General features: G+C 44.1%; 1 protein-coding gene across 10 annotated transcripts in view; it reads right to left on the bottom strand.

Annotated features, from left to right (window-relative positions):
- RBMS3 (RNA binding motif single stranded interacting protein 3) overlaps positions 1-22,808 on the bottom strand; it is a gene marked incomplete at its 3' end in the record, with an annotated part of 741,806 nt that overhangs the window by 342,070 nt on the left and 376,928 nt on the right. For all 10 annotated transcript variants that reach the window (XM_083705905.1, XM_083705904.1, XM_083705903.1 and 7 more), the window contains one exon: positions 20,465-20,640. In XM_083705905.1, the coding sequence (XP_083562031.1) occupies positions 20,465-20,640 (176 nt within the window). The remainder of the gene's footprint in view (positions 1-20,464; positions 20,641-22,808) is intronic.

Genomic DNA, 22,808 nt, shown 5'->3' with positions numbered 1-22,808 from the left:
AGTCAGGGTGGAGAGTGGGGGTTGGGAGCCTTCCCCCCACCCCCATAAAAAGTAAAAGTAGGGTGCCCCATTAAAGGGATCCAGGGGGAGGTGTTTCTGTCCAGACGGGGGCCAATGGGCCATAGCACTCCCTTTGATGGCAATCCTGCATTTGATGTATGTCATAGGGAGATCCTTAAGCCAGGATCAACTCTGACAGTTCATCAACCAACAGTTGGGCTTGATGATACTGGATACACACCCAATGTCTACGCCAAAACCTACTGACATCTGTAATCAAGAAAGTCGTGGCCTGTTTAATCCCAAGATATGCACCCTGTGTTTGTTGTATCTGTCCCTGGCCCCCAGCAGCTCAACGCTCACTGTGCCTCTCCCAGCAACCAGCCGTGTGCACTTCGACATTACAGCCAGGTAATTATTTCTTCCTATTCAGTTCAATCAATCACTTCCATCAAACTAGAAGAGGTGCCTAATTCTTGAGAAGTCCTCTTATCTGTTCTCCGATTACGTGCCCTTAATCTTCAGCTCACCTGTGCACATAGGAAAGGTCTTGTGAGGAATGCTGTGAGCCCAGATACCAGCAGACGAAAGAGATCCACATACAGCAGATTAACCTTAAACTCTGGGATAAAAGGTCACAAAATGCTGGAAGCTTATTAGAAACATAGGAAGGTTCCTTATACATTGGTCCATCTAGCTCACTATTGTCTACACCAGCGTTTCCCAAACTTAGGGTCTCAGCTGCTTTTGGACTACAACTCCCATCATCCCTAGCTAGCAGGGCCAGGGATGATGGAATTGTAGTACAAAAACAGCTAGAAACCCAAGTTTGAGAAACCCTGGTCTACACCGACCGGCAATGGCTCTGCAAGGTTTTGGGGAGGGATTTTCCCCAGCCCTAACATGAGATGACAAGGATTGAATTTGGGATTTTCTGCATGAAAAGCAAATGCTCAATCACTGTCCCATAGCGCTTCCCTGACTATTTCTCCATAATGGACTATTCCTCCATAATGAAACTCCGGCCAAGTCTCTGCCAGAGTTATAGATCTGTTGCCGCCACCACCACCTTGAAAGCAGAGACCAGTGAGATCAGGGAACTCAATCCCATTTCCATCAAAGAAGACAAATAAAATATATTTTCAATTACAACAGGCAGTCTTTCAATCTTTACGAAGGATTTCTTCTAAAAATACTGAACTGAAACTAATCTCTCTGCATTGCTTTCCTATGTGCCTTTCTTTCGGAAGGTGCGAGGAGAAGAAGGAAATGTGCACACAATCCATACACAGTATGTGCTTCAGTGTCGGGGCTGTTTCCGAAACAAAAGAGTTTAAAGAAGAAAAGCAGCCACATTCCAGTGGGGAAAAAGGTGGCTAACTTTCTAGACAAGGACTTTTGCAGGTGTTCGGGTTTGAGCTTATTTTGTTCTTTCTCCTTATACGGCGCAGAGTTTCAAGTTCCAGAAGGGACTTCCTGCAATGCCTTAGGCCAGGCATGGCCAAACTTGGTCCTCCATCTGTTTTTTGGGACTACAACTCCCATCATCCCTAGCTAACAGGACTAGTGATCAGGGATGATGGGAAATGTAGTCCCAAAACAGCTGGAGGGCTAATTTTGGCCATGCCTGCCTTAGGCACACGCTGATCCAGGGCTCTGTACTATTCGATGAAACAGAAAGGTATTGGGAAGACTGACTGATTGCCTGTTAAGGTTCATTCTGAAGGTTGTTTCCAGTTAAGTAGATTATTGCTGGAGGTAGGTGGGGTAGTGGGGGTGAACAGCAGGATGCCTGTTCATTTGAATGGCCCTGTATTATTTTGTCAAAAAGGCAACACTGACGGACAAATACCAAGCATTGTTTTTACTTCTATGACATCTCTACCTCTAGCAACGCGCAAGGTATAAAACAAAGTGTAATGAATGTCATGGGGAACTACCCTGTGGAATATCTTGCCTTGGAGGTTCAGACGGGCACTAACTTCTTCTTACAGGGGGTGCAAACTGAAATAAAATACTATGGGGGCCCAGGTAATCCCCACCCCACATAATCGATCACATGGCACAGTGTACACACACCATTTGAATGGCAATGCCTATCAACTTGGGGGAGGGCAGCCGCCTCTAATTTTTTGTTGTGGGGGCCAAGGAGTTGACCCCTAGGAGTTGACTCCTATGCCTCTTTGCAGTTGAAAAATACCTATTTGCCCAGATGCTTCCTGATCACTAATACTGAACATTTTATCTTTCCTTTCTACCTAGCTAGTGGAGGCTTACAACCTAATTAGAAACACGCTCTGTGACAAACCTGTTATTAAGAATTGCACAAACATCTAAAACCAGCAGCCAATTCACAAGAAAGCAAACTAAGCAAACCAAATCCTGGTCAAATATGATTTTTAAAAAAACAACACACACAAAAAACCTGGTGCCTAGGTAAAGGTAAAGGGACCCCTGACCATTAGGTCCAGTCATGACCGACTCTGGGGTTGCGGCGCTCATCTCGCTTTATTGGCCGAAGGCGTACAGCTTCCGGGTCATGTGGCCAGCATCACTAAGCCGCTTCTGGCAAACCAGAGCAGCACATGGAAACGTCGTTTACCTTCCCGCCGGAGCGGTACCTAGTTATCTACTTGCACTTTGACGTGTTTTCGAACTGCTAGGTTGGCAGGAGCAGGGACCAAGCAATGGGAGCTCACCCCATCACAGGGATTCGAACTGCCGACCTTCTGATCGGCAAGTCCTAGGCTCTGTGGTTTAACCCAGAGCACCACCCTTACCTGGTGCCTAAAAACATACTAATAAGTGTTTTGTTTCCCAACATACAGAAATAAATAAATAGATAGGCTTCTGTACATGCAGAACTTTGTATATGCATCAGAGATCCAATGATGTTTGAATTACACAGCCAACTATAACAAACCATGATCCATACTTTGGTAATAAACTTGTGAGGGAATAGCCTGGCTTCCCCCACTCCCCGATCGTTTAATGCCCTGTGATAAGTTAAGAATGAGCAACAGTTAATGTTTCCAACTGAAAATCGGGGGGGGGGGGGGGAGGACAGGATAATACATGAAACGCGGCCAAGAAATATCTAAGATGTTTAAGGCTACATGCATTGTGCCATTCCAACCCACACACTTGCAGTGTGCCAATCATGCAGTCGTGCCACTCTCTGTATTTTCTTAACATCCAATATGTCAGAATGAATCCATTTATGTCTAGCTTTGACCATGTGCCATTTACTTCTGGCTCCCGTGAGCTCTCGCTACTGGTGTTTGAAGCAAGACTGAAGAAGAGGAAGAAGAGTTTGGATTTGATATCCCGCCTTTCACTCCCTTTTAAGGAGTCTCAAAGCGGCTAACAAGCTCCTTTCCCTTCCTCCCCCACAACAAACACTCTGTGAGGTGAGTGGGGCTGAGAGACTTCAGAGAAGTGTGACTAGCCCAAGGTCACCCAGCAGCTGCATGTGGAGGAGCGGAGACTTGAACCCAGTTCCCCAGATTACAAGACTACAGCTCTTAACCACCACACCACACTGGCTGCACACAATGTTAGCCACAATCCACATGTATCCTTGAAAAACAGCACTGTCTGGTGCATTTTCCCTCAAACCACCACCCATCTGATTTGTAAACGCAAGCTGCGGTCAAGCTGAGGTGTGTACATTTGAAACAGCCATTGCACATGAGCAGATGACATGCATGTACAGACGAAAGCTTCAATGAATAGGAGTTTGCTACAGCAAAACAAATCAGGTAACCTTCTCTGATGTGTAAGGTAAAGGGACCCCTGACCATTAGGTCCAGTCGTGACCGACTCTGGGGTTGCGGCGCTCATCTCGCTTTATTGGCCGAGGGAGCCGGCGTACAGCTTCCGGGTCATGTGGCCAGCATGACTAAGCCGCTTCTGGAGAACCAGAGAAGCGCACGGAAACGCCGTTTGCCTTCCCGCCAGAGCGGTACCTATTTATCTACTTGCATTTTGACGTGCTTTCAAACTGCTAGGTTGGCAGGAGCAGGGACCGAGCAACGGGAGCTCAACCCGACGCAGGGATTCAAACTGCCGACCTTCTGATCAGCAAGTCCTAGGCTCTGTGGTTTAACCCACAGCTCCACCTGCGTCCCTCTCTGGTGTGTACAGCAACATAAAAAACACTATGAGACACAACCACAAACGTGTACAACAGCATCTGTCTCCTCTGTCAATATAACCTGTTGTGCCAAATGTTGCCTCTGAGAACTGGCATGGTGGTAGAAAATGAGGCCAGCATGCATACCTAACAAAGTTGTTTCTCGTGAGGACCATTCAGGCAGCAGATTCGTTCCACACAGCAGAATAAGCAGGAAATGTACTCTACGATGTAGGCCTCAAGTGCCAGGGGTGCTATTTTTCTAGAGAAAGAGGTACCAGAACTCACCACAAATGCCTCCCTCATTCTCTCCCTCGCAATGGCGCCCACCTGAGAGATGCCAGAACCTACCTGAGGGGTTCCAGGACGGAGTTCTGGCTGAAAAGAAGCCCTGGCTGACTTCAGAAGCATGATGAAAGGGGTCCCACAGCCTTTGCTCTCTAGATAGCTAACTTCATTAGACAACAATTGTCTCCACCTGCAGCAGAGCTCTGGGGAAAGGCTTGGTAACAGAGGGGATCATCACAGAGTACACTCCTGCTCATTTTAAAGGAACTGAAACCCAAGGAAATTATTCTGTTATAAAATAAGCAGCTAACTGTGAGGAATCCAGAACAACAGAGGTCCAAAGGAATCCTGGAGAGTATTTCTGTTTGAAGAATTATTGTTAAGGGTTTTTAAAATGTGAAATACCACAAAAGCTAAGATGCTCATAGCCAGAGAATTCTAGATTCTTTAAAAATATTTTGGCACCAGCTCTACGACTCTGCTCAAGGTTAAAATATTAGAGCTCTTTAATTCAGTTGTGGATTGCTGATCCAGGGCTGGCAACTCATTATTATTATTATTATTATTATTATTATTATTATTATTATTATTTCAACATGTTACTTCTAAATAAACACAGAAATGGTTCTTACAGATTCCCCCACAACTGTACTTCTAACAGTATTTTAATATGAGTAGGAATTTTTTTGCCAACCATGCTTTATTTTAATCATGAAACATTGTTATACCTCTGATGGTGTCCCAACCTGGGTTATATAAAGGCTTTTTCTGTGAGCTTTTTTGCAGTCAACAGTGTAATAATCTGTTTGGGGAATAAGCATTTAATGTTGTTTTTTAAAAGCATTTATATCCCACTTTTCCTTTTAAACTGTTCAAACTAACTAACAAATAAATAAATAAACAACGGACTACTGAAGCATTAAAATGTATAAAAATATTCTCGAGTTTACAACCAGTTTTATTTTTTAAAAAAGCAAAAGAAAACAGAGAAATAGCCCCCGCACATAGTTTTTTTAAAAAACACAGGAAGTGCCCATCAACTTCCATGGGGGTGGAGCTATGCAAAGTGACTGCAGAGTAAAGGATTCTCTAGCAACTAACATGGATAAAGTTATCAATGCGATTTTGTTGTCCTTGGAAAAGAATGGGGCTGTGACTCAATGAACAAGCGTATCTCTGGTAATGGAATGTGGCAGTTACTGAGTAAAGGCAGCACCAATGATAATCATGACAGCATGGATGCTCATAAACTTAGGGAGCCAAGTTTCTCCTTCAGACAACTTCATCTGACTACTACTCAGATTTCTCTGTCTTTATGTGCAATTGTTTGCGTTTGTAAATTAAAGCTCTTTGACTTTGGTCCACACCTTACAGAAATTAGATCTGGTTGCTTGACACAGTATCTAATATAAATAAGGAAAACAAACTGGGTAGTAAAATAACAGAGATAACAAGACTAGTAATACTTTTGGACTCATTTTGGACTCACAGCTGTCCATGGAGGCACAGGTCAAATCTGTATCCAGGGCAGCTGTGTACCAGCTCCACCTGGTACGTAGGCTGAGACCCTATCTGCCTGCAGACTGTCTCGCCAGAGTGGTACATGCTCTGGTTATCTCCCGCTTGGACTACTGCAATGCGCTCTACGTGGGGCTACCTTTGAAGGTGACCCGGAAACTACAACTAATCCAGAATGCGGCAGCTAGACTGGTGACTGGGAGCGGCCGCCGAGACCATATAACACCGGTCTTGAAAGACCTACATTGGCTCCCAGTACGTTTCCGAGCACAATTCAAAGTGTTGGTGCTGACCTTTAAAGCACTAAACGGCCTCAGTCCAGTATATCTGAAGAAGCGTCTCCTCCCCCATCATTCTGCCCGGACACTGAGGTCCAGCTCCGAGGGCCTTCTGGCGGTTCCCTCACTGTGAGAGGCCAAGTTACAGGGAACCAGGCAGAGGGCCTTCTCGGTAGTGGCACCCGCCCTGTGGAACGCCCTCCCATCAGATGTCAAAGCGATAAACATCTACCTGACATTCAGAAGACATCTGAAGGCAGCCCTGTTCAGGGAAGTTTTTAATATGTGACATTTCAGTGTATCTTTTATCTTTGTTGGAAGCCGCCCAGAGTGGCTGGGGAAACCCAACCAGATGGGCGGGGTACAAATAATAAATTATTATTATTATTATTATTATTATTATTATTATTACTTCAATTTTGCCGTGATTGCAATCAAGTCATTTACTCTATAGCAGTCCTATCAGAGGTACTGAAACTGTCAAGTCAAGTCAAGTACTTTATTACGGTCATAGACCAGCATAGACAAAACATATACATAAATAGCATAACAGTATGAATCCAGGCGAATAATTATTAAATAAATAGGAGCTAGAACCAAACGTAGATTTAAACATATATATAGGATACTTAATTAAGGATAGATAATGGGTGAATAAAAATTTATAAGGAAGATTAAAAGATCAGTTAACACAGCTATATGGGGTGGGCTTCAGAAGTGTGGATCTAATAATATGGGCCTTCAGTTTAGGATTGAATTGTAGCATAGATCATTCTTCGTCAAATATCTATCATGGCAGCGCAATATCTGGTGACTGAATATGTGACTTCTGGGCTCTCTTCCTGTGAACCAGACCAAGTTTTATTGCGGCAAAAGCCAGTGACACTGAACACCACAAGGTCAAACAAAAGGAAATCAACAGCAACATCAGAGGAAAAAAAAAAAAGATTACACAAGGGAACTTCGCAGTGTGCCATTCAACAGAATAGATTTACGCTTCCTGATTACTAAAGTGCAAAATTTGGCCACCTCATATGATATTGAGCTTGAGGAATCTTCCAGAAGGTATTTTCGTAGAATTTCGGGGGAGGATTCCAAATAATGTTGTAGGGGTATAAATTTTGATAAGAGCGGCAAAATAAGTTGAGCTCGTTCTTCACTATAATATTCGCAGAATAGAAGAATGTGTGTAACAGATTCTACCTTATTACACATACAGGGGCAGAGACGCGCATGCATTGGTACCCACGTGAATTTGCCGTACAGCACTGCTGAGGGCATTGTCTCAAAGCGGGCTCTAGAGAAAGCCCATCTATAAGCTTCGTTAGTGATGTTAGTTAAGTAAGGGGCAGCTGCAAAATTAGGCCAAGCTTTTAAACATCTATACGTCTCCGGGAGTAGGGCGTCTTCTTGTTGTAATTCGACATCGTAAAGTCTCTGAGTGATAATTGCTTTTGCCTTGTTCAGAATTCCAAGAAGAAGATTTTCAGGGTTTAGGCCGATTTGTTTGATCTTGTTAGTTATTTGCATAAGCCAAGGAGGATAGGGAACTGCGGCCAGGAAGCAAGGTAACAGTCCCTTAGGATTGTAATGGATTTTCAGCCAGAGGGATATTGCTTGCTCCCAGACTTTTAATTCCACTCTGGGCAGTCCAGCCTCTTGCCTTAAGACTGCATTAGGTGTACACTTTGGGGTAGCAAATAATGATCTTAAGAATTTTGATTGTACTGTTTCAAGGGTCTTAAGGTTGGCAGAGGGGCTAATTTGAGAGCCATACAGGAGTTGGGCTAAAGATTTTGCCTGAAAAACTTTTAGGGCCATCGGGAGGAAGCCAGCTCCTTTCCTTCTGAATAATCTAAGGATGGCATTAGCACTTCTTCCTGCTGATATAGCTGATGTGGTCAGGTGTGTTGACAATTTGGCATTATAAGAGAAAGTAATGCCTAAGTATTGGAAGGTCTTAGTCTATTCAATGGCGTTTCCCTTTACGCTCCAATTATCTTTCCTGAAGGAGCGGTTAAAATGTACAATTTTGGTTTTGGCAAAGTTAATTGTTAAACTGTTCAGGTATAAATGGTTTGAAGATTGAGGTAATCAAATTCATTCAAATTTATGGTCAGAGGAAAATAATAGTTTAGAGGAATGACATTCAAAGTATGCAAAACTATTAAAACATTTTTTTTTCAAATGCGGATGGTATTAATAATATTTAATTTGAATTTATTTATATTACCAGATCTCTCACTTAAGAGTTGATTTCCAAAAAAGCCAACAGGGCTAAAATGGAATAACTGTTTAAAATGCTGTCTCAACAAATATAATCTTATGCTGGCCCTGAATCAAAGATGTTAGTGAAGATCACTTCTGATTTTGGACAAGTTTAGTTTTGAAGAGGGAAAGTAATCTGGAGAATTGTCATGCGGTTTATACTTCAGTGCTCCAAAGCTGGCCAGAACCACAGAAAGTTAAGCATTCTTTAGCTCAGTAAACCAATTATATTAAAAAACAACAACAACAGTAATACATATTAATGAATGTGAACTAACACCGTGTTGGACATATTCCACAAATGGAGGCCTTTCTTCCTGTAGAGCAAGTATCTCTTTTTAAGGAAGTAAATCTGGATCCAACATACCATTTCCATGATTATATAATAGCAGAGATGGGAAACTTGCATCTTTCGGAAGGTTGTTGGACTACAGCTCCCATGATCCCTGGCCACTGGTCCTGCTAGCTAGTGCTGATGGTAGATGAAGTCCAACAACGTGTGGAAGGACACTGGTTTACCATCCCTGATACAGGGCTATATACACTTACAGAAAAAGGTATCTATGAAATTAGTACTTTATAAAGCTTTGCAAACACATAGATTAAACACTTTGGGATAGATGTGAATTAGGGGGGAAAAGATTTGAAAGGGGTAGACAGATGTTTTGGGCACATGCCTGAGAAAACACACAAGAGGGGAAAATATGATTGCTGATCGCAGAGTTCGTTTAATCAGACTGCTACTGGTCCATTTTATAAGAACACAAATGTTCTTGTGGCATATAGTAAATATATGTACAATGAAAATGAAACTGTAGGTGAAATATGTATTTAAATATGTGTACATATCTGAGAAGGGACGCAGGTGGCGCTGTGGGTTAAACCACAGAGCCTAGGACTTGCTGATCAGAAGGTCGGCGCTGTGGGTTAAACCACAGAGCCTAGGACTTGCTGATCAGAAGGTCATCCCTGCGATGGGGTGAGCTCCCATTGCTCAGTCCCTGCTCCTGCTAACCTAGCAGTTCGAAAGCACGAAGTGCAAGTAGATAAATAGGTACCTCTCTGGCAGGAAGGTAAACGGCGTTTCCGTGCGCTGCTCAGGTTCGCCAGAAGTGACTTAGTCATGATGGCCACATGACCCGGAAGCTGTACGCCGGCTCCCTCGGCTAATAAAGCGAGATGAGTGCCGCAACCCCAGAGTCAGCCACGACTGGACCTAATGGTCAGGGGTCCCTTTACGTTTACCTTTACATATCTGAGGAAGTGGACTGTAGTCAATGAAAGCCTATGCTATGATTAATTTCTTAGTCATTATGGTACCACAGGAACATGCTGCTACAAATTAATTTTTATTTTATTAGATAGGTAGATAGATGATAGAGATAGATAGCTAGATAGCTAGCTAGCTAGCTAGCTAGATGATAGATAGATTAGATAGATAGATAGATAGATAGATAGATAGATAGATAGATAGATGATAGATAGATAGATAGATAGATAGATAGATAGATAGATAGATAGATAGATAGATAGATAGATAGATAGATAGATAGATGATAGATAGATTAGATAGATAGATAGATAGATAGATAGATAGATAGATTGATAGATTGATAGATAGATAGATAGATAGATAGATAGATGATAGAGATAGATAGATAGATAGATAGATAGATAGATAGATAGATAGATAGATAGATAGATAGATAGATAGATGGATGATAGATAGATAGATGATAGATAGATAGATAGATGATAGATAGATAGATAGATAGATAGATAGATAGATAGATAGATAGATGAATGATAGATAGATCACCTTTATCTTCCAAGGTGACGTACATGGTTCTCCACCCCCCCCCCACATTCCATTCTTACAACAACCCTGTGAGGTAGGTTAGGCTAGGATATGGTGAGTGGCCCAAGGTCACTCAGTGAGCTTCATGGTTGAGAGAGGATTCGAACCCTGCACTCCCAGGTGTTAGCCCAACATTCTAACAATTGTGTCACACTGGCTACCCCCGCCGGAAGCAGGAAACGTAGATGCCTTTCTTCCACCGTAAAAGAGCCTACACATTTCTCAAGATCAAATGTAATGCAGCAAAGAAAAACCTTCCAGCAACATTTTTCGCCTTTTCCTTATTTACTTGGTTACCATTGAGTTCATGACGACTTGTTTTCTTGTACAGTAGTTCTATCTGCACTGCTTGACAGACTACTGTGACAAGGTTACCCTTAAATTGATAAAAGGTTTGATGGTGTCGATCCATTTGTCAAAAATGTCTGGCATTGTGCGTAATGGACTCTGCAGCGGGAGTGTCACTAGCATTCCAGCTGGCTATTTTCTATTCAGTGCGCTGCACACATCACACACAAAAAGGCACACCATCGAGATGTGGAAGTGTCAGGAGGCTTAGATAACAATGACACTTATCAAACATGAAAACCTACTTTCTTTCACTCTCCAGAACTACACACCAATTAAGGCCAATTAAAACTGTACTAAGTGCCATCCCATTCTTTGGAACCATATAAATAACGGCCTTTATTAACAGCAGAGGCTTAGAAAAAAGGATTGTTGACAAAAAAACACAAAAAGCCTAGTTGAGAACTTTCCCCACATTCATTTAGAAAGGGTTCTCCAGCCTCATATCATTTCCCTTTATATTTGCTGGGCTTAATGATGGGGTTGTAATGCTCTCAAAGTCTGTATAACCTTCAGAGCATAATGGCAAAAAGAGGGATACTTGCTACCCACCCACACTCACTGTCTAAGTTAGAGGGAGTGAATCTTGTGCCACAAAGCATGCAAAACTCCAAGTGTCTATTTACCTTGTGGATTAAGGCTGTGGATAGCTCAGATGGTAGAGAATGAGACTCTAAATCCCAAGGTCATGAGTTCGAGTCTCACGATGAAGTGAAAGATTTCTGCATAGCAGGGTTGGACTAAATGACCCTGGTAGCCCCTTCCAACTATACAATTCTATGGTTTTGTGCACACTTCCTGGGAGCAAATCCCATTAAAGACTTAGTTCTGAGTACACATTTGAATTGTGGTGCTGGAGGAGACTCTTGAGAGTCCCATGGACTGCAAGAAGATCAAACCGATCCATTCTGAAGGAAATCAGCCCTGAGTGCTCACTAGAAGGACAGATCCTGAAGCTGAGACTCCAATACTTTGGCCACCTCATGAGAAGAGAAGACTCCCTGGAAAAGACCCTGATGTTGGGAAAGATGAAGGGCACAAGGAGAAGGGGACGACAGAGGACGAGATAGTTGGACAGTGTTCTTGGAAGACAGGAGTGCCTGGTGTGCTCTGGTCCATGGGGTCACGAAGAGTCGGACATGACTAAATGGCTAAACAACAACAACAACACATTTATGACTGGATGGCACAGAAAGTGGTTGTCTTAGGGATTCTTATATTCCAGCATTGCACAGATTTGGGCTAGTTGACCCCCATGGTCTCTTCCAATTCTACAATTCTATGATTCCATAATTCTATAAGAACTTACAAGGGCCATAAAGTTTGCTGTGCCATATGTCCCATGTACTGCAAGCTACCCTAGACAACCACAACAGTCCTGTGCTATTAGGTATTACCCTTGTGAGATATGGCTAAGGTAACGAGCAAATAAACGAAAAAATGTGGGGTGTTTTGGGGTGGGTTTTTTTTGAACTCTTGAATGTTAAAATGCCAGCTGGTATAAATTAGACTACCACTAGTTGTGTTTTTACACCTGTTGTGGATTAGACCATGTAATCTTTTCTGAAATTCCCTGCGACTGTCACAAGTGAAAAGACAAATGAAAGCATGGTGTTGGGGGCATATCAGAGAACTGCAGATCTGGGGGAGACCAAAGAATATTGTTTATATGCTGTAAGTTTATTGTATGATCCTCCAAACATCACCTCCCCAACTCCTAGGTCCATGAACTCTTGCCTGTATAGTTTAGTCTGCCACAAAATGGGGCTAATCTGAAATGCAGTCCCCCTGGCAAACCAGGGCGGTCATATTTCGGTGAATTGGAAGTATGGAGGCAGGCAATATTCAGCAGTAAAACCTACTGAAACTCCTCATTGCTCCAATCAGCTAGCAGCCACCATTTCCCCTCAAAACTCCCCTCTCCAGACATAGAAAAAACAAGAATGGCTGCTTCCAGGCAAATGGAACTGTAAGGAGCTTTGGAGAGTTTCCCACCCTGAAAAATGAGATGTCCCCAAAATGTGAAAGGGGAGAAATGATTTCATCCAAGCCCAGCCAAAGGTTGGCCAAACCTTTGGATGGTTTTAAGTTTGGAAGTAGAATGGCAAAGTGGCTACAGCATGGGGCAGGCCTGGACTTTGGTAATATGGCACTTTGAGCGAGAACAAAACTTGGCTCCCCCCCCTTCAAATATTTCTTATTTTCACTATAATTTATTTTGGTACACTTGCTTTTTTATGGATCTTCTAAGCAGGTACCTGTATAAATACAGGTGGCTATTGTTGTTGTTGTTGTTTTGCGCCCCTTAGACTCAGCACCCTGTTTGGGGGAACTGTCCACACAACCCTAAATCCGGCACCGTATTGTATTAACTACAGGAACACCCAGATTTGAATACCACACTCAGCCATGAAGCTCACTGGGTAATGCTGGGCCAGTTACTTTCTCTCAGCTTAATGTACCAAGGAAGGAAGGAGGGTAAAATTAGAGGAAGGGAGAATTGTGTACATTAGTCTAGAGCAGGGGTCAGCAAACTTTTTCAGCAGGGGGCCAGTTCACTGTCCCTCAGACCTTGTGGGGGACCGGACTATTTTTTTTTGGGGGGGGGGAACGAATTCCTATTCCCCACAAATAATCCAGAGATGCATTTTAAATAAAAGCACACATTCTACTCATGTAAAAACAGCAGACAGGCCCCACAAATAACCCAGAGATGCTTTTTAAATAAAAGGACACATTTGACATGTAAAAACACGCTGATTCCTGGACTGTCCGTGGGTCAGATTGAGAAGGCGAATGGGCCACATCCAGGCCCCGGGCCTTAGGCTGCCTACCCCTGGTCTAGAACTACTTGGAGCAAAGGGAGGATATAAATGTAATATGCAATCAAAGATTTTTCAATCATTTCATTCTTTTTTAAAATTGATTTTCGAAGTACAGGCATGTATTAGATACTTTGGATACCCAAGTTCTTGTGCATATATATATATATATATATATATATATATATATATATTACAAGAAGATTAATAGCAGGAATCTGCAAGCAGTCTCCCTTCTCCCCTAAAAACTTTCAGGTAATTATATTTTAGTGGATATATCTGGGGTTTTAAGACCTGTGAATCTGTGGTGCTACTGTGAGCTTTGTTTTATGGCCACTGGTTTCATGCTGTATTAGATTTCATGCTTTTATTTTTTAAAACAACTGCTTTTAACTTTCATTATAAGCTGCCCAGAGACTTACTGGGTGGCATGTAAACAGTGACAGTAAAATAAAGCAAATATGTAAGCAGATTAGACATTTTAATGGCTAACTGGCATCTTTGGCCATTCTGCGCTATACATTCGATCAGCAACCTATTTTCAGCCTATTCAAGCAGCAACCTATTTTGTATTCAGGTAAGAAATAAAACCATCAAGTTTTATTGGCCAGGCTCTACTTATTCTTCTGTTCTTAACAAGATGGCAGCCTGCCTATCAAATTTATAAATATGAAGAAAACATGCAAGCAGACGTCTCCACTCAGAATGAAGCAAGGCCCCTGTGGTGGAGATTAAGTGGCTGGATTTGCAGAAAAGTTTGGTGAGCATTTAGGAAATGTGGGGCATTTAAGTGAGAGGACACTGCAAGGTGAACGACGTGGCAGGGCTTTGTTGCAGAGAAAGCCAACCCCTTCAAGCTTCCAAAGGCCATGGGTGCATACTCCTTCCAGAGGCAGATTTAAGGGAGCGTGGCCAATTCACCAGAATAGAATTGCACAGTTGGAAGGGGCTCTGAGGGTCATCTAAGTCCAACCCCTACAACTCAGGAATCTCAACTAAAGCATCCAAGACAGATGGCCATATAAGGTTGCCATATTTTGAAAAGCAAAAAAAGAAGACACTTTTCCCGACTTCTACTTTTAACTATGGATTGCTATGACGACTATCCATGAAAAAGAGGATGTGTCCTGGAAAAAGAGAACATATGACATCCAATCTCTGCTTAAAAGTCTCCAAGCAAGAGAGGCCACCACTTCCAAAGGGAGTCCGTCCATTGTCAAACAGCTCTTGCTGTCAGAAAATTCTTCCTGGTGTTAAGTCAGGATTTCCTTTCATGTAACTCGAATCCAGGGGACGCAGGTGGCGCTGTGGGTTAAAGCCTCAGCGCCTAGGACTTGCCGATTGAAAGGTCGGCGGTTCGAATCCCTGCGGCGGGGTGCGCTCCCGCTGCTCGGTCCCAGCGCCTGCCAACCTAGCAGTTCGAAAGCACCTCCGGGTGCAAGTAGATAAATAGGGACCGCTTACCAGCGGGAAGGTAAACGGCGTTTCCGTGTGCGGCTCTGGCTCGCCAGAGCAGCGATGTCACGCTGGCCACGTGACCCGGAAGTGTCTCCGGACAGCGCTGGCCCCTGGCCTCTTAAGTGAGATGGGCGCACAACCCCAGAGTCTGGCAAGACTGGCCCGTACGGGCAGGGGTACCTTTACCTTTAACTCGAATCCATTGGCCTCTGGAGCAGAAGAAAAGAAGCTTGCTCCATTTCCCATGTGACAGCCCTTTAGATAGCTGAAGACTGCTGTCATATCTCCTCTCAGTCTGCTCTTTGCCACGCTAAACAAATCCAATTCCTTCAACCATTCCTCCCAAGGCTTGATTTCCTTATTCTTGATCCTCTCCAAGCATCCCAGCTTGTCAATATCGTTCTTAAATTGTGGTGCCCAGAACTGGACACAGTACAATGCTTTAAATATGTCTTTATTCTATGTTAAATTGCACTGTTTTGTCATTTTGTTATATATATATATATATATATATATATATATATATATATATATAGGTTTTGGTGTCCTCGGGTGTCTTCCCGTGTAAAAGTTGGGGTGTCTAGGCGACGTTTCGACGAGGTCTCACTCGTCATCTTCAGGCTGGTGCTTTCGGCTTCTTGTTACTGGAACAGAGCGGGATCTCAATGTTTGAGTTCCTATAAATACTGTAGAGGGGGTGTGGTGTCTAGCCTCCAATGTTCTGGGCAGAGAGGAAGTTCCCAGGCTAGTGTGCCTTTTCTTCTTTTGTTCCTTAATTACTTGAGAGATACCTTGAGTGATTTCTTGAGTGATATCCTGAGTACCACTTAGGTGGGTCATTAGGTGTGGATTAGTTGCTAAAGTCTTGTGTCTTGACCTCTTGAACTTTGTGAAGAGTTTTCCTGAGAAGATGGCTGTATTGCACTTAGTTGTGCTTTGGCTTGGCTTCGTGTATAGGGGCGAGCTGTGGTTTTGTGGCTTGTGTCAGCCAGATCTGTGTAGGGATTGCAGGGGGGTGCAGCATCCGGAGGTGCCACCATGGATTGGCTACTGGATGGTGTCAGTAATTCATCTGTGGAGAGGGTCTGGGTTTGGGTCTGGTGTGGTTGATTGGTGTTGGCGTTCTGTGTGCCTCTGGATCTGGTGTCAGTTTTTGTGGGGAGGGCTAATTTCCAGATGTCTGGCAAGCGGGATGTGTCGTCACGCTTGTTCATGTTGTGAGGGTGTTTCTCTATCTCGATGGCTTCCATGATTATTCTCTTGTGGTGATGTTCCGTGTTAAAGAGCAATTTGGAATCTGCAAAATTAATTTCGTGTCCTGTTTCTTTCATGTGTTGGAAAAGAGAGGAAGTTTTTTCTTCTTTTTTGACGGCATTCTTGTGTTCTGCGATACGTGCATTTATTCGTCTGTTTGTTTGTCCAATGTACGTGGCTGGGCAGACTTTGCAGGGTATTTCATAGATCCCTTGGTTTTCCAACTGGATTTTATCCTTGGGGTTTCTGAGGATATTGGCTATTTTTTGGTTGGTGCAAAAGGCTGTTTTGATATTGTGTTTATGGAGGATTTTGCTAATTTTATCTGTAGTGCCCTTGATATAAGGAAGGAGGGCCATGCCATTGTTTTCTTCTGTGTCTTGGTTTTTGGGGGGTGTTTCCTTTTGGATTAGCTTCGTAATCCTGTTTTGCTGGTATCCATTGGCAATTAACACATTTGAGAGATTCTGTAACTCAGTTGTCAAGTGGTCTTTGTCAGCCAGGCGTTTGGTTCTGGAGATGAGAGTCTTGGCTACGGAGTTTATTTGTGCAGGGTGGTGGTGTGATTGTGCATGTAAGTAGCGGTTGGTGTGTGTTTTTTTCTGGTAGATAGTGTGTCCTAGGGAGCCATCAGGTTTTTTGTAGATTAGGACGTCAAGGAAGGGAAGTTGGTTGTTGGCTTCTATTTCCATAGTGAATTGTATTTTGGGGTGTAAGTTGTTGAGATGTGTGAGGAAGCTATCCAGTTTTTCCTTCCCGTGTGGCCAAATTACAAAGGTGTCGTCAACATATCTGAGCCAAAGTTTGGGTTTGTGTTCTGACTTGTCTAAAGCATTGGTTTCAAAGTGTTCCATGTACAGGTTTGCGATGACCGGTGAGAGGGGTGATCCCATAGGTGCTCCTTCTATCTGTTTGTATCTTTGTCCATTGTGGATGAAGTACGTGTTGGTTAGGCAGTGGTTGGTCAGGTCCAAGATGTATTCGGGGGGATTGTATTTGTTTTGAATAGCTGTCAAGGCTTCATTAATGGGCACTTGTGTGAAGAGAGATACAACATCGAAGCTCACAAGTAGGTCATTAGGATGTAGGTTTTGCTTCTTTATTGTTTCTATGAACTGGAAGGAGTTTGGTACGTGTGAAGAGATGGATTCTGCATAGGGCTGAAGTTGCTTGGCGAGAAATTTAGCGAGATTTTGTAGAGGTGAGCCTATGGAGCTGACTATTGGTCTGAGTGGTGTTCCTTCTTAGTGTCTTGGGCTCCTTTGTGAGGAAGGGCAGGATGCAAATTTAATAAATAAAGTGAAAATGAAAATAAGTTTGGCGAAGAAGAAGAAGTTTGGATTTGATATCCCGCTTTATCACTACCCGAAGGAGTCTCAAAGCGGCTATCATTCTCCTTTCCCTTTCTCCCCCACAACAAACACTCTGTGAGGTGAGAGAGGCTGAGAGACTTCAGAGAAGTGTGACTGGCCCAAGGTCACCCAGCAGCTGCATGTGGAGGAGCGGGGAAGCGAACCCGGTTCACCAGATTACGAGACTACCACTCTTAACCACTACACCACACTGGCTAAGTTTCATTTCCCCTGCCAAGCTGCTCCAACCCAACCATCTGCTCAAAGTTCTTGCTAAATGTTCTTGCTACACTGTTCAGTGTCGGCTTCAAGCCAAAAGCAGCATACAAACTCAAATAACTTTATTTGAAGTTCAAAAGGATGCAACATGAATAGGAACAAAACAACAAGCACAGACAACAAAGCATGTCTATAGATCCCTGCTAGCTGCAGACTCACAGCTTTAGACCCAACAATCAGGAAGTGATCTTTGAAAAATTCAGCAATGCTTCCTTACTCAATGGTTCCATACATCACACACCCTTTGCTCCAGCTATGGAAGCTCCTCCTATGGCTCTCGATACTAGGACACCTCCGGATAGCGGAAATACAACAGAGAAGAACTGTGGTTGCATCCCTTCCGTGTTGCTTTCCCAGTGTCACTTCACTGCTGGAATCAGTGTCTTTCCCCACAGTCATTATTAAGGCATTTCCACCAATAGAGAGGCTTCTGCCCATTTCCTCTGCTTAGCCAATCAAAATATTCACTACCAGTAAGCTCCCACTGCTGCCTCCAGCATCTCTCTCCCGCCACCGAAATGGCTGTCAGGCCCAAAAGGAGGCAAAAATCCAAACAACAGAAGATCAATGTAAAGGAGGGGCTGACACAAATGTGAACTTTGGGGAAATGCTGCAGAGCCAAGGCAGAATTGTGCGCTGTTGACAGAAAGAGGGGCCGCTCGAGAGCTATTATTGAGTGATTATGGCCTTCTGTTTAAAATATAAAAGTTGACATGGGCTAGGGAACTAAAGCAGACCTACTGAGATTAATGAGCATGACTAAGTTAGGTCCATTAACTTCAACAGGTCTACTCTTGAGTAAAATGCAGTTGCGCACCACCCAGTGCAATTACGGTATAACCAGGAGTGAGGCACATACAGTACATTAGTCCATCACAAGACTTCAATGCTTAAAGGTAAAGGTACCCCTGACCATTACGTCCAGTTGCGGACGACTCTGGGGTTGCAGCGCTCATCTCGCTCTATAGGCTGAGGGAGCCGGCGTTTGTCCGCAGACATCTTCCAGGTCATGTGGCCAGCATGACTAAGCTGCTTCTGGCGAACCAAAGAAGCACATGAAAACACTGTTTATCTTCCCGCCAGAGCGGTACCTATTTATCTACTTGCACTTTGATGTGCTTTTGAACTGCTAGGTTGGCAGGAGCAGGGACCGAGCAATGGGAGCTCACCCCGTCACGGGGATTCGAACCGCCGACCTTCTGATTGGCAAGCCCTACTCCCCATTCGGAGGATGTGGGTGGCACTGTGGTCTAAACCACTGAGCCTCTTGGCCTTGCCGATCAGAAGGTCAGCAGTTCAAATCCCCACAACGGAGTGAGCTCCCATTGCTCTGGTCCAGCTCTTGCCAACCTAGCAATTCGAAAGCATGCCAGTGCAAGCAAATAAATAGGTACCACTGTAGTGGGAAGGTAAACGGTGTTTCCGTGCGCTCTGGTTTCCGTCACAGTGTCCCGTTGCGCCAGAAGCAGTTTAGTCATGCTGGCCACATGACCCTAAAAGCAGTCTGGGGACAAACACCAGCCCCCTCAGCCTGAAAGCGAGATGAGTGCCACAACCCCATAGTCATCATTGACTAGTTTTAACCATCCACGGGTCCTTTACCTTACCTTTCTTACCTTTACTCCCCATTCCAGGAGGAATAGGAGATGTTTGGCAGTATGAATGCAGCCATATTTTTTTTAATTATTCATTTGAAGGGGAGATCATGCTGGAGTGGAGATATATGTGCTAAGGAAAGTATTGGCTGCCAGGAATATGCTCACTATGTGTTCAGAGGCAGGCATCTCCCCTTCACAGTTCACAAGCTTCTCCACAACACACACCATGCAAACACTGATGTCGCAGTGCCATGTGAAGCAGATTTAAGACTTGCTTTCTTCTGGAAAAGCGGGTAGCGGGGGAGGAGGTTTGCAGCAGGGAGCAGCAAGCACAAATCTCTGTGAGCTGCCACGGGTTCCCCCATAATTTCTCTTTTAAAAATTCCCCTTTGTTTGGTTGCATGAATACCGTCATTCAATGTTCTCTGCTATAACGTTCAGTTGCAGAGAGGTATGCAGAAATAAGACACCGATATATTTCAGTCCCTCCGTTTCGTTCCAATTAAGAAGATTTATGGTAGCTCTTGTTCAAAAGAACTTAATTTTGATCCAGTGCACTAATCTGGCAGCGTTAAGATTTCCAAGAGGCCATTCCACATATCCTGAAAAGTTGCTGCTGCAATAGCAGAGCGGGGACTTCTATCTGTTGCCTGCCTAACATACCCTCTCTTTTTCAACCCCAGCAAGTTTCCCTAGCAACCACTAATGCATCTCCCCCACCTGGGATCAAGCAGCTGCCTCTCCTTCATACTCTCCAAAGACTCTGCAGGTCAAATTATGCTTCTCCCCAGCTCAGGTTGTCAGGAAGATTTTTATCACACTTGAGCTAAAAAGATGCAAGTTATCCTTTACCGGGTGCCGCCACTGTCAGCTATACCTTGCACCTGACTACTTCATTTGCACATAAATAAACCTGCCTCTGCGAGGTTAGAAGCTGCTTGGGACAATTTGTCCTTGTAGACGTGACACTCAGGCACATGCCTCAGCCGAACAAATCACTATACTTACGGCTGGCACAGCTTGATAAGGTCCTGGTCGGTGGTGCCGGGTGGAAGGCCTCGAATGTACAGGTTGGTCTTACTCAACTGCTCGCCGCCGCTGCTGCTGCTGCTGCTGTTGTTGTTGCTACTATTAGTACTGGGGCTGGGCGGAGCCATGGGGTGGGGAGCTGGTGCATAGGAATGCTGAAAACAAGAAAGATCATTATTGGCAAAAAAAGAAGAAAGAAAGGAAAACCATCAGTGGCATTACAGGAGGCAAGAGTGTCCTCCTAAGCGATCATGTGTATTTAATGGCAGCTGTGAAGCAACTTCCTCAACCCAAGCTTTTATTGCAGGCCGACATGGTATGAACTAGTTTCCACCTGTCAGGAGCGGGTCAGCAATAAATCACATGGAATAATTTATTAGAAGAACGAAGATCTGTTCAGGAGTGCCAGGCCTAATGAGCATAGCAACTCATCTCAGTAGGTCTTGCTCCTATGAGGCAGTTGCGGGGACTGAAGATCCCTGCCTTCACACAACTAAGTCCCCCTCTCTCTCAGGTCCTTCCCAAGCAATCTGAGACTACGCCGGTGTTCTGTCCTCTTCATACCTCTCCTGGTCCTGGGAAATGGGGGGGGGGGGAGCTTATAGCAGCAAGTGGGGAAGATACCCTGACTTCTTTACCAGTCTGACTCATCTCTGCTTCTTGGCTACTCTCCTCGCCTGCTACCCCTTCTGCTTCTAGACTTCTCTCTGTCACAGACTCTCCCTGCTCACTAAACCCTGTTACCTCTTCAGCTTCTGACACCTCATCCTCCCAGGCTTCTCCCTCTGACCACTCATCACTGTCCCGCCACCACTCCTTGGGCTCTGAGCCTTTTTCTTCCCTGGGGGTTCCACAGCTGATGCCTCCCACCATTCCTCTGCATCCAGCCAGTCCATGAAACCACCCCCTTGAAGCTGAAATGATTTTAGTAAGACATCAAAGCAGTGGTGGCCCTTGGGGACTGGAATGGCAAAAGGCTGGGGTGGGGGAGGCAATGGTAAGGAGAACCGGAGCCAGTGACAAGTGGTCAACTAATGCTAGTGATGTCACTGTCCTCCTCTCTGCTGAGTTCTGCAAGAAGAAGAAAAAGAGGAGTTTGGATTTGATATCCCGCTTTATCACTACCCGAAGGAGTCTCAAAGTGGCTAACATTCTCCTTTCCCTTCCTCCCCCACAACTAACACTCTGTGAGGTGAGTAGGGCTGAGAGACTTCAGAGAAGTGTGACTAGCCCAAGGTCACCCAGCAGCTGCATGTGGAGGAGTGGAGACGCGAACCCGGTTCACCAGATTACGAGACTACCGCTCTTAACCACTACACCACACTGGCAAAACTGAGGAGGAGGAAGTTGACAGCCATGGCAAGCCCAAGGGTTGGTTGATTGTAAAGAGGCAGACAATGAAGAGCTAGCTAAGTGCATCTCCCTGATGGACTACCCTCCATTGCATTTATGGAAGCACCATGCCATTGTCTCAAGGTTAGACTTAGGCCACTCCACTGCACTGAACATATAGTGACAAAGCATATAGAAAGATATAGATATAACTTCATACTGATTGTAGGCCACCTTGGATGCTCCTATCTACTACATACAACAGAAAAGCAGGATATAAATAATTTCACACAAGCCACCCAAGATATGCCTGAAGTCAGAACATGTAATGCAATATATATTGTAAGAGAAGAAGTGGGGTGTCAGAGGCGTGTCAAACAAAGACCTGTAAAACAAGGGAGCCATCTCAGTGGTAGAACACATGCTTTGCTTGTAGAAGGTCCCAGGTTCAATACCTAGCATCTCAAAGAGAATTAGGTAAGCAGGTAATGGGAGGCTTGAGGTAAAGCGGCTTGAGAACCGGGAGAATCATTCTCAAACTCAAAGGAGACAATCTAGGGCTAGATGAACATATAGTCTATGAGGCAGTTTCCTATATTCCTGTGACTGGCAAACTAAATCTGTCCCTCTACCTCCGATACTGAGCATGTGCTGACTTTCAACCTGTTGTCCAGGTTGTGATATACAAGGAAAAGAGAATTAAAAACAAAAACACATTATATGAGCTCACTATGGAGGATAGTAAGTGAAAATGATCAAAGTTCATTGCCTAGAATAGCTGTCAGAAAGAATGAATGTGTATCTGAAGAAGTGTGCATGCACACGAAAGCTCATACCAAGAACTAACTTAGTTGGTCTTTAAGGTGCTACTGGAAGGAATTTTTTTTGTTTTGACTATGGCAGACCAACACGGCTACCTATCTGTAGAAAGAATGAAGTTACTGCCAAAAGTTCAATCAAGTAATATCATCATTAAAACCCATATCACTGT

Source organism: Podarcis gaigeae (assembly GCF_964106915.1).
Source record: "Podarcis gaigeae genome assembly, chromosome: 12".
Lineage (NCBI taxonomy): Eukaryota > Metazoa > Chordata > Lepidosauria > Squamata > Lacertidae > Podarcis > Podarcis gaigeae.
The sequence above is the reverse complement of the archived record's forward strand: the minus strand, read 5'-3'. Positions and strand labels throughout refer to the sequence as shown.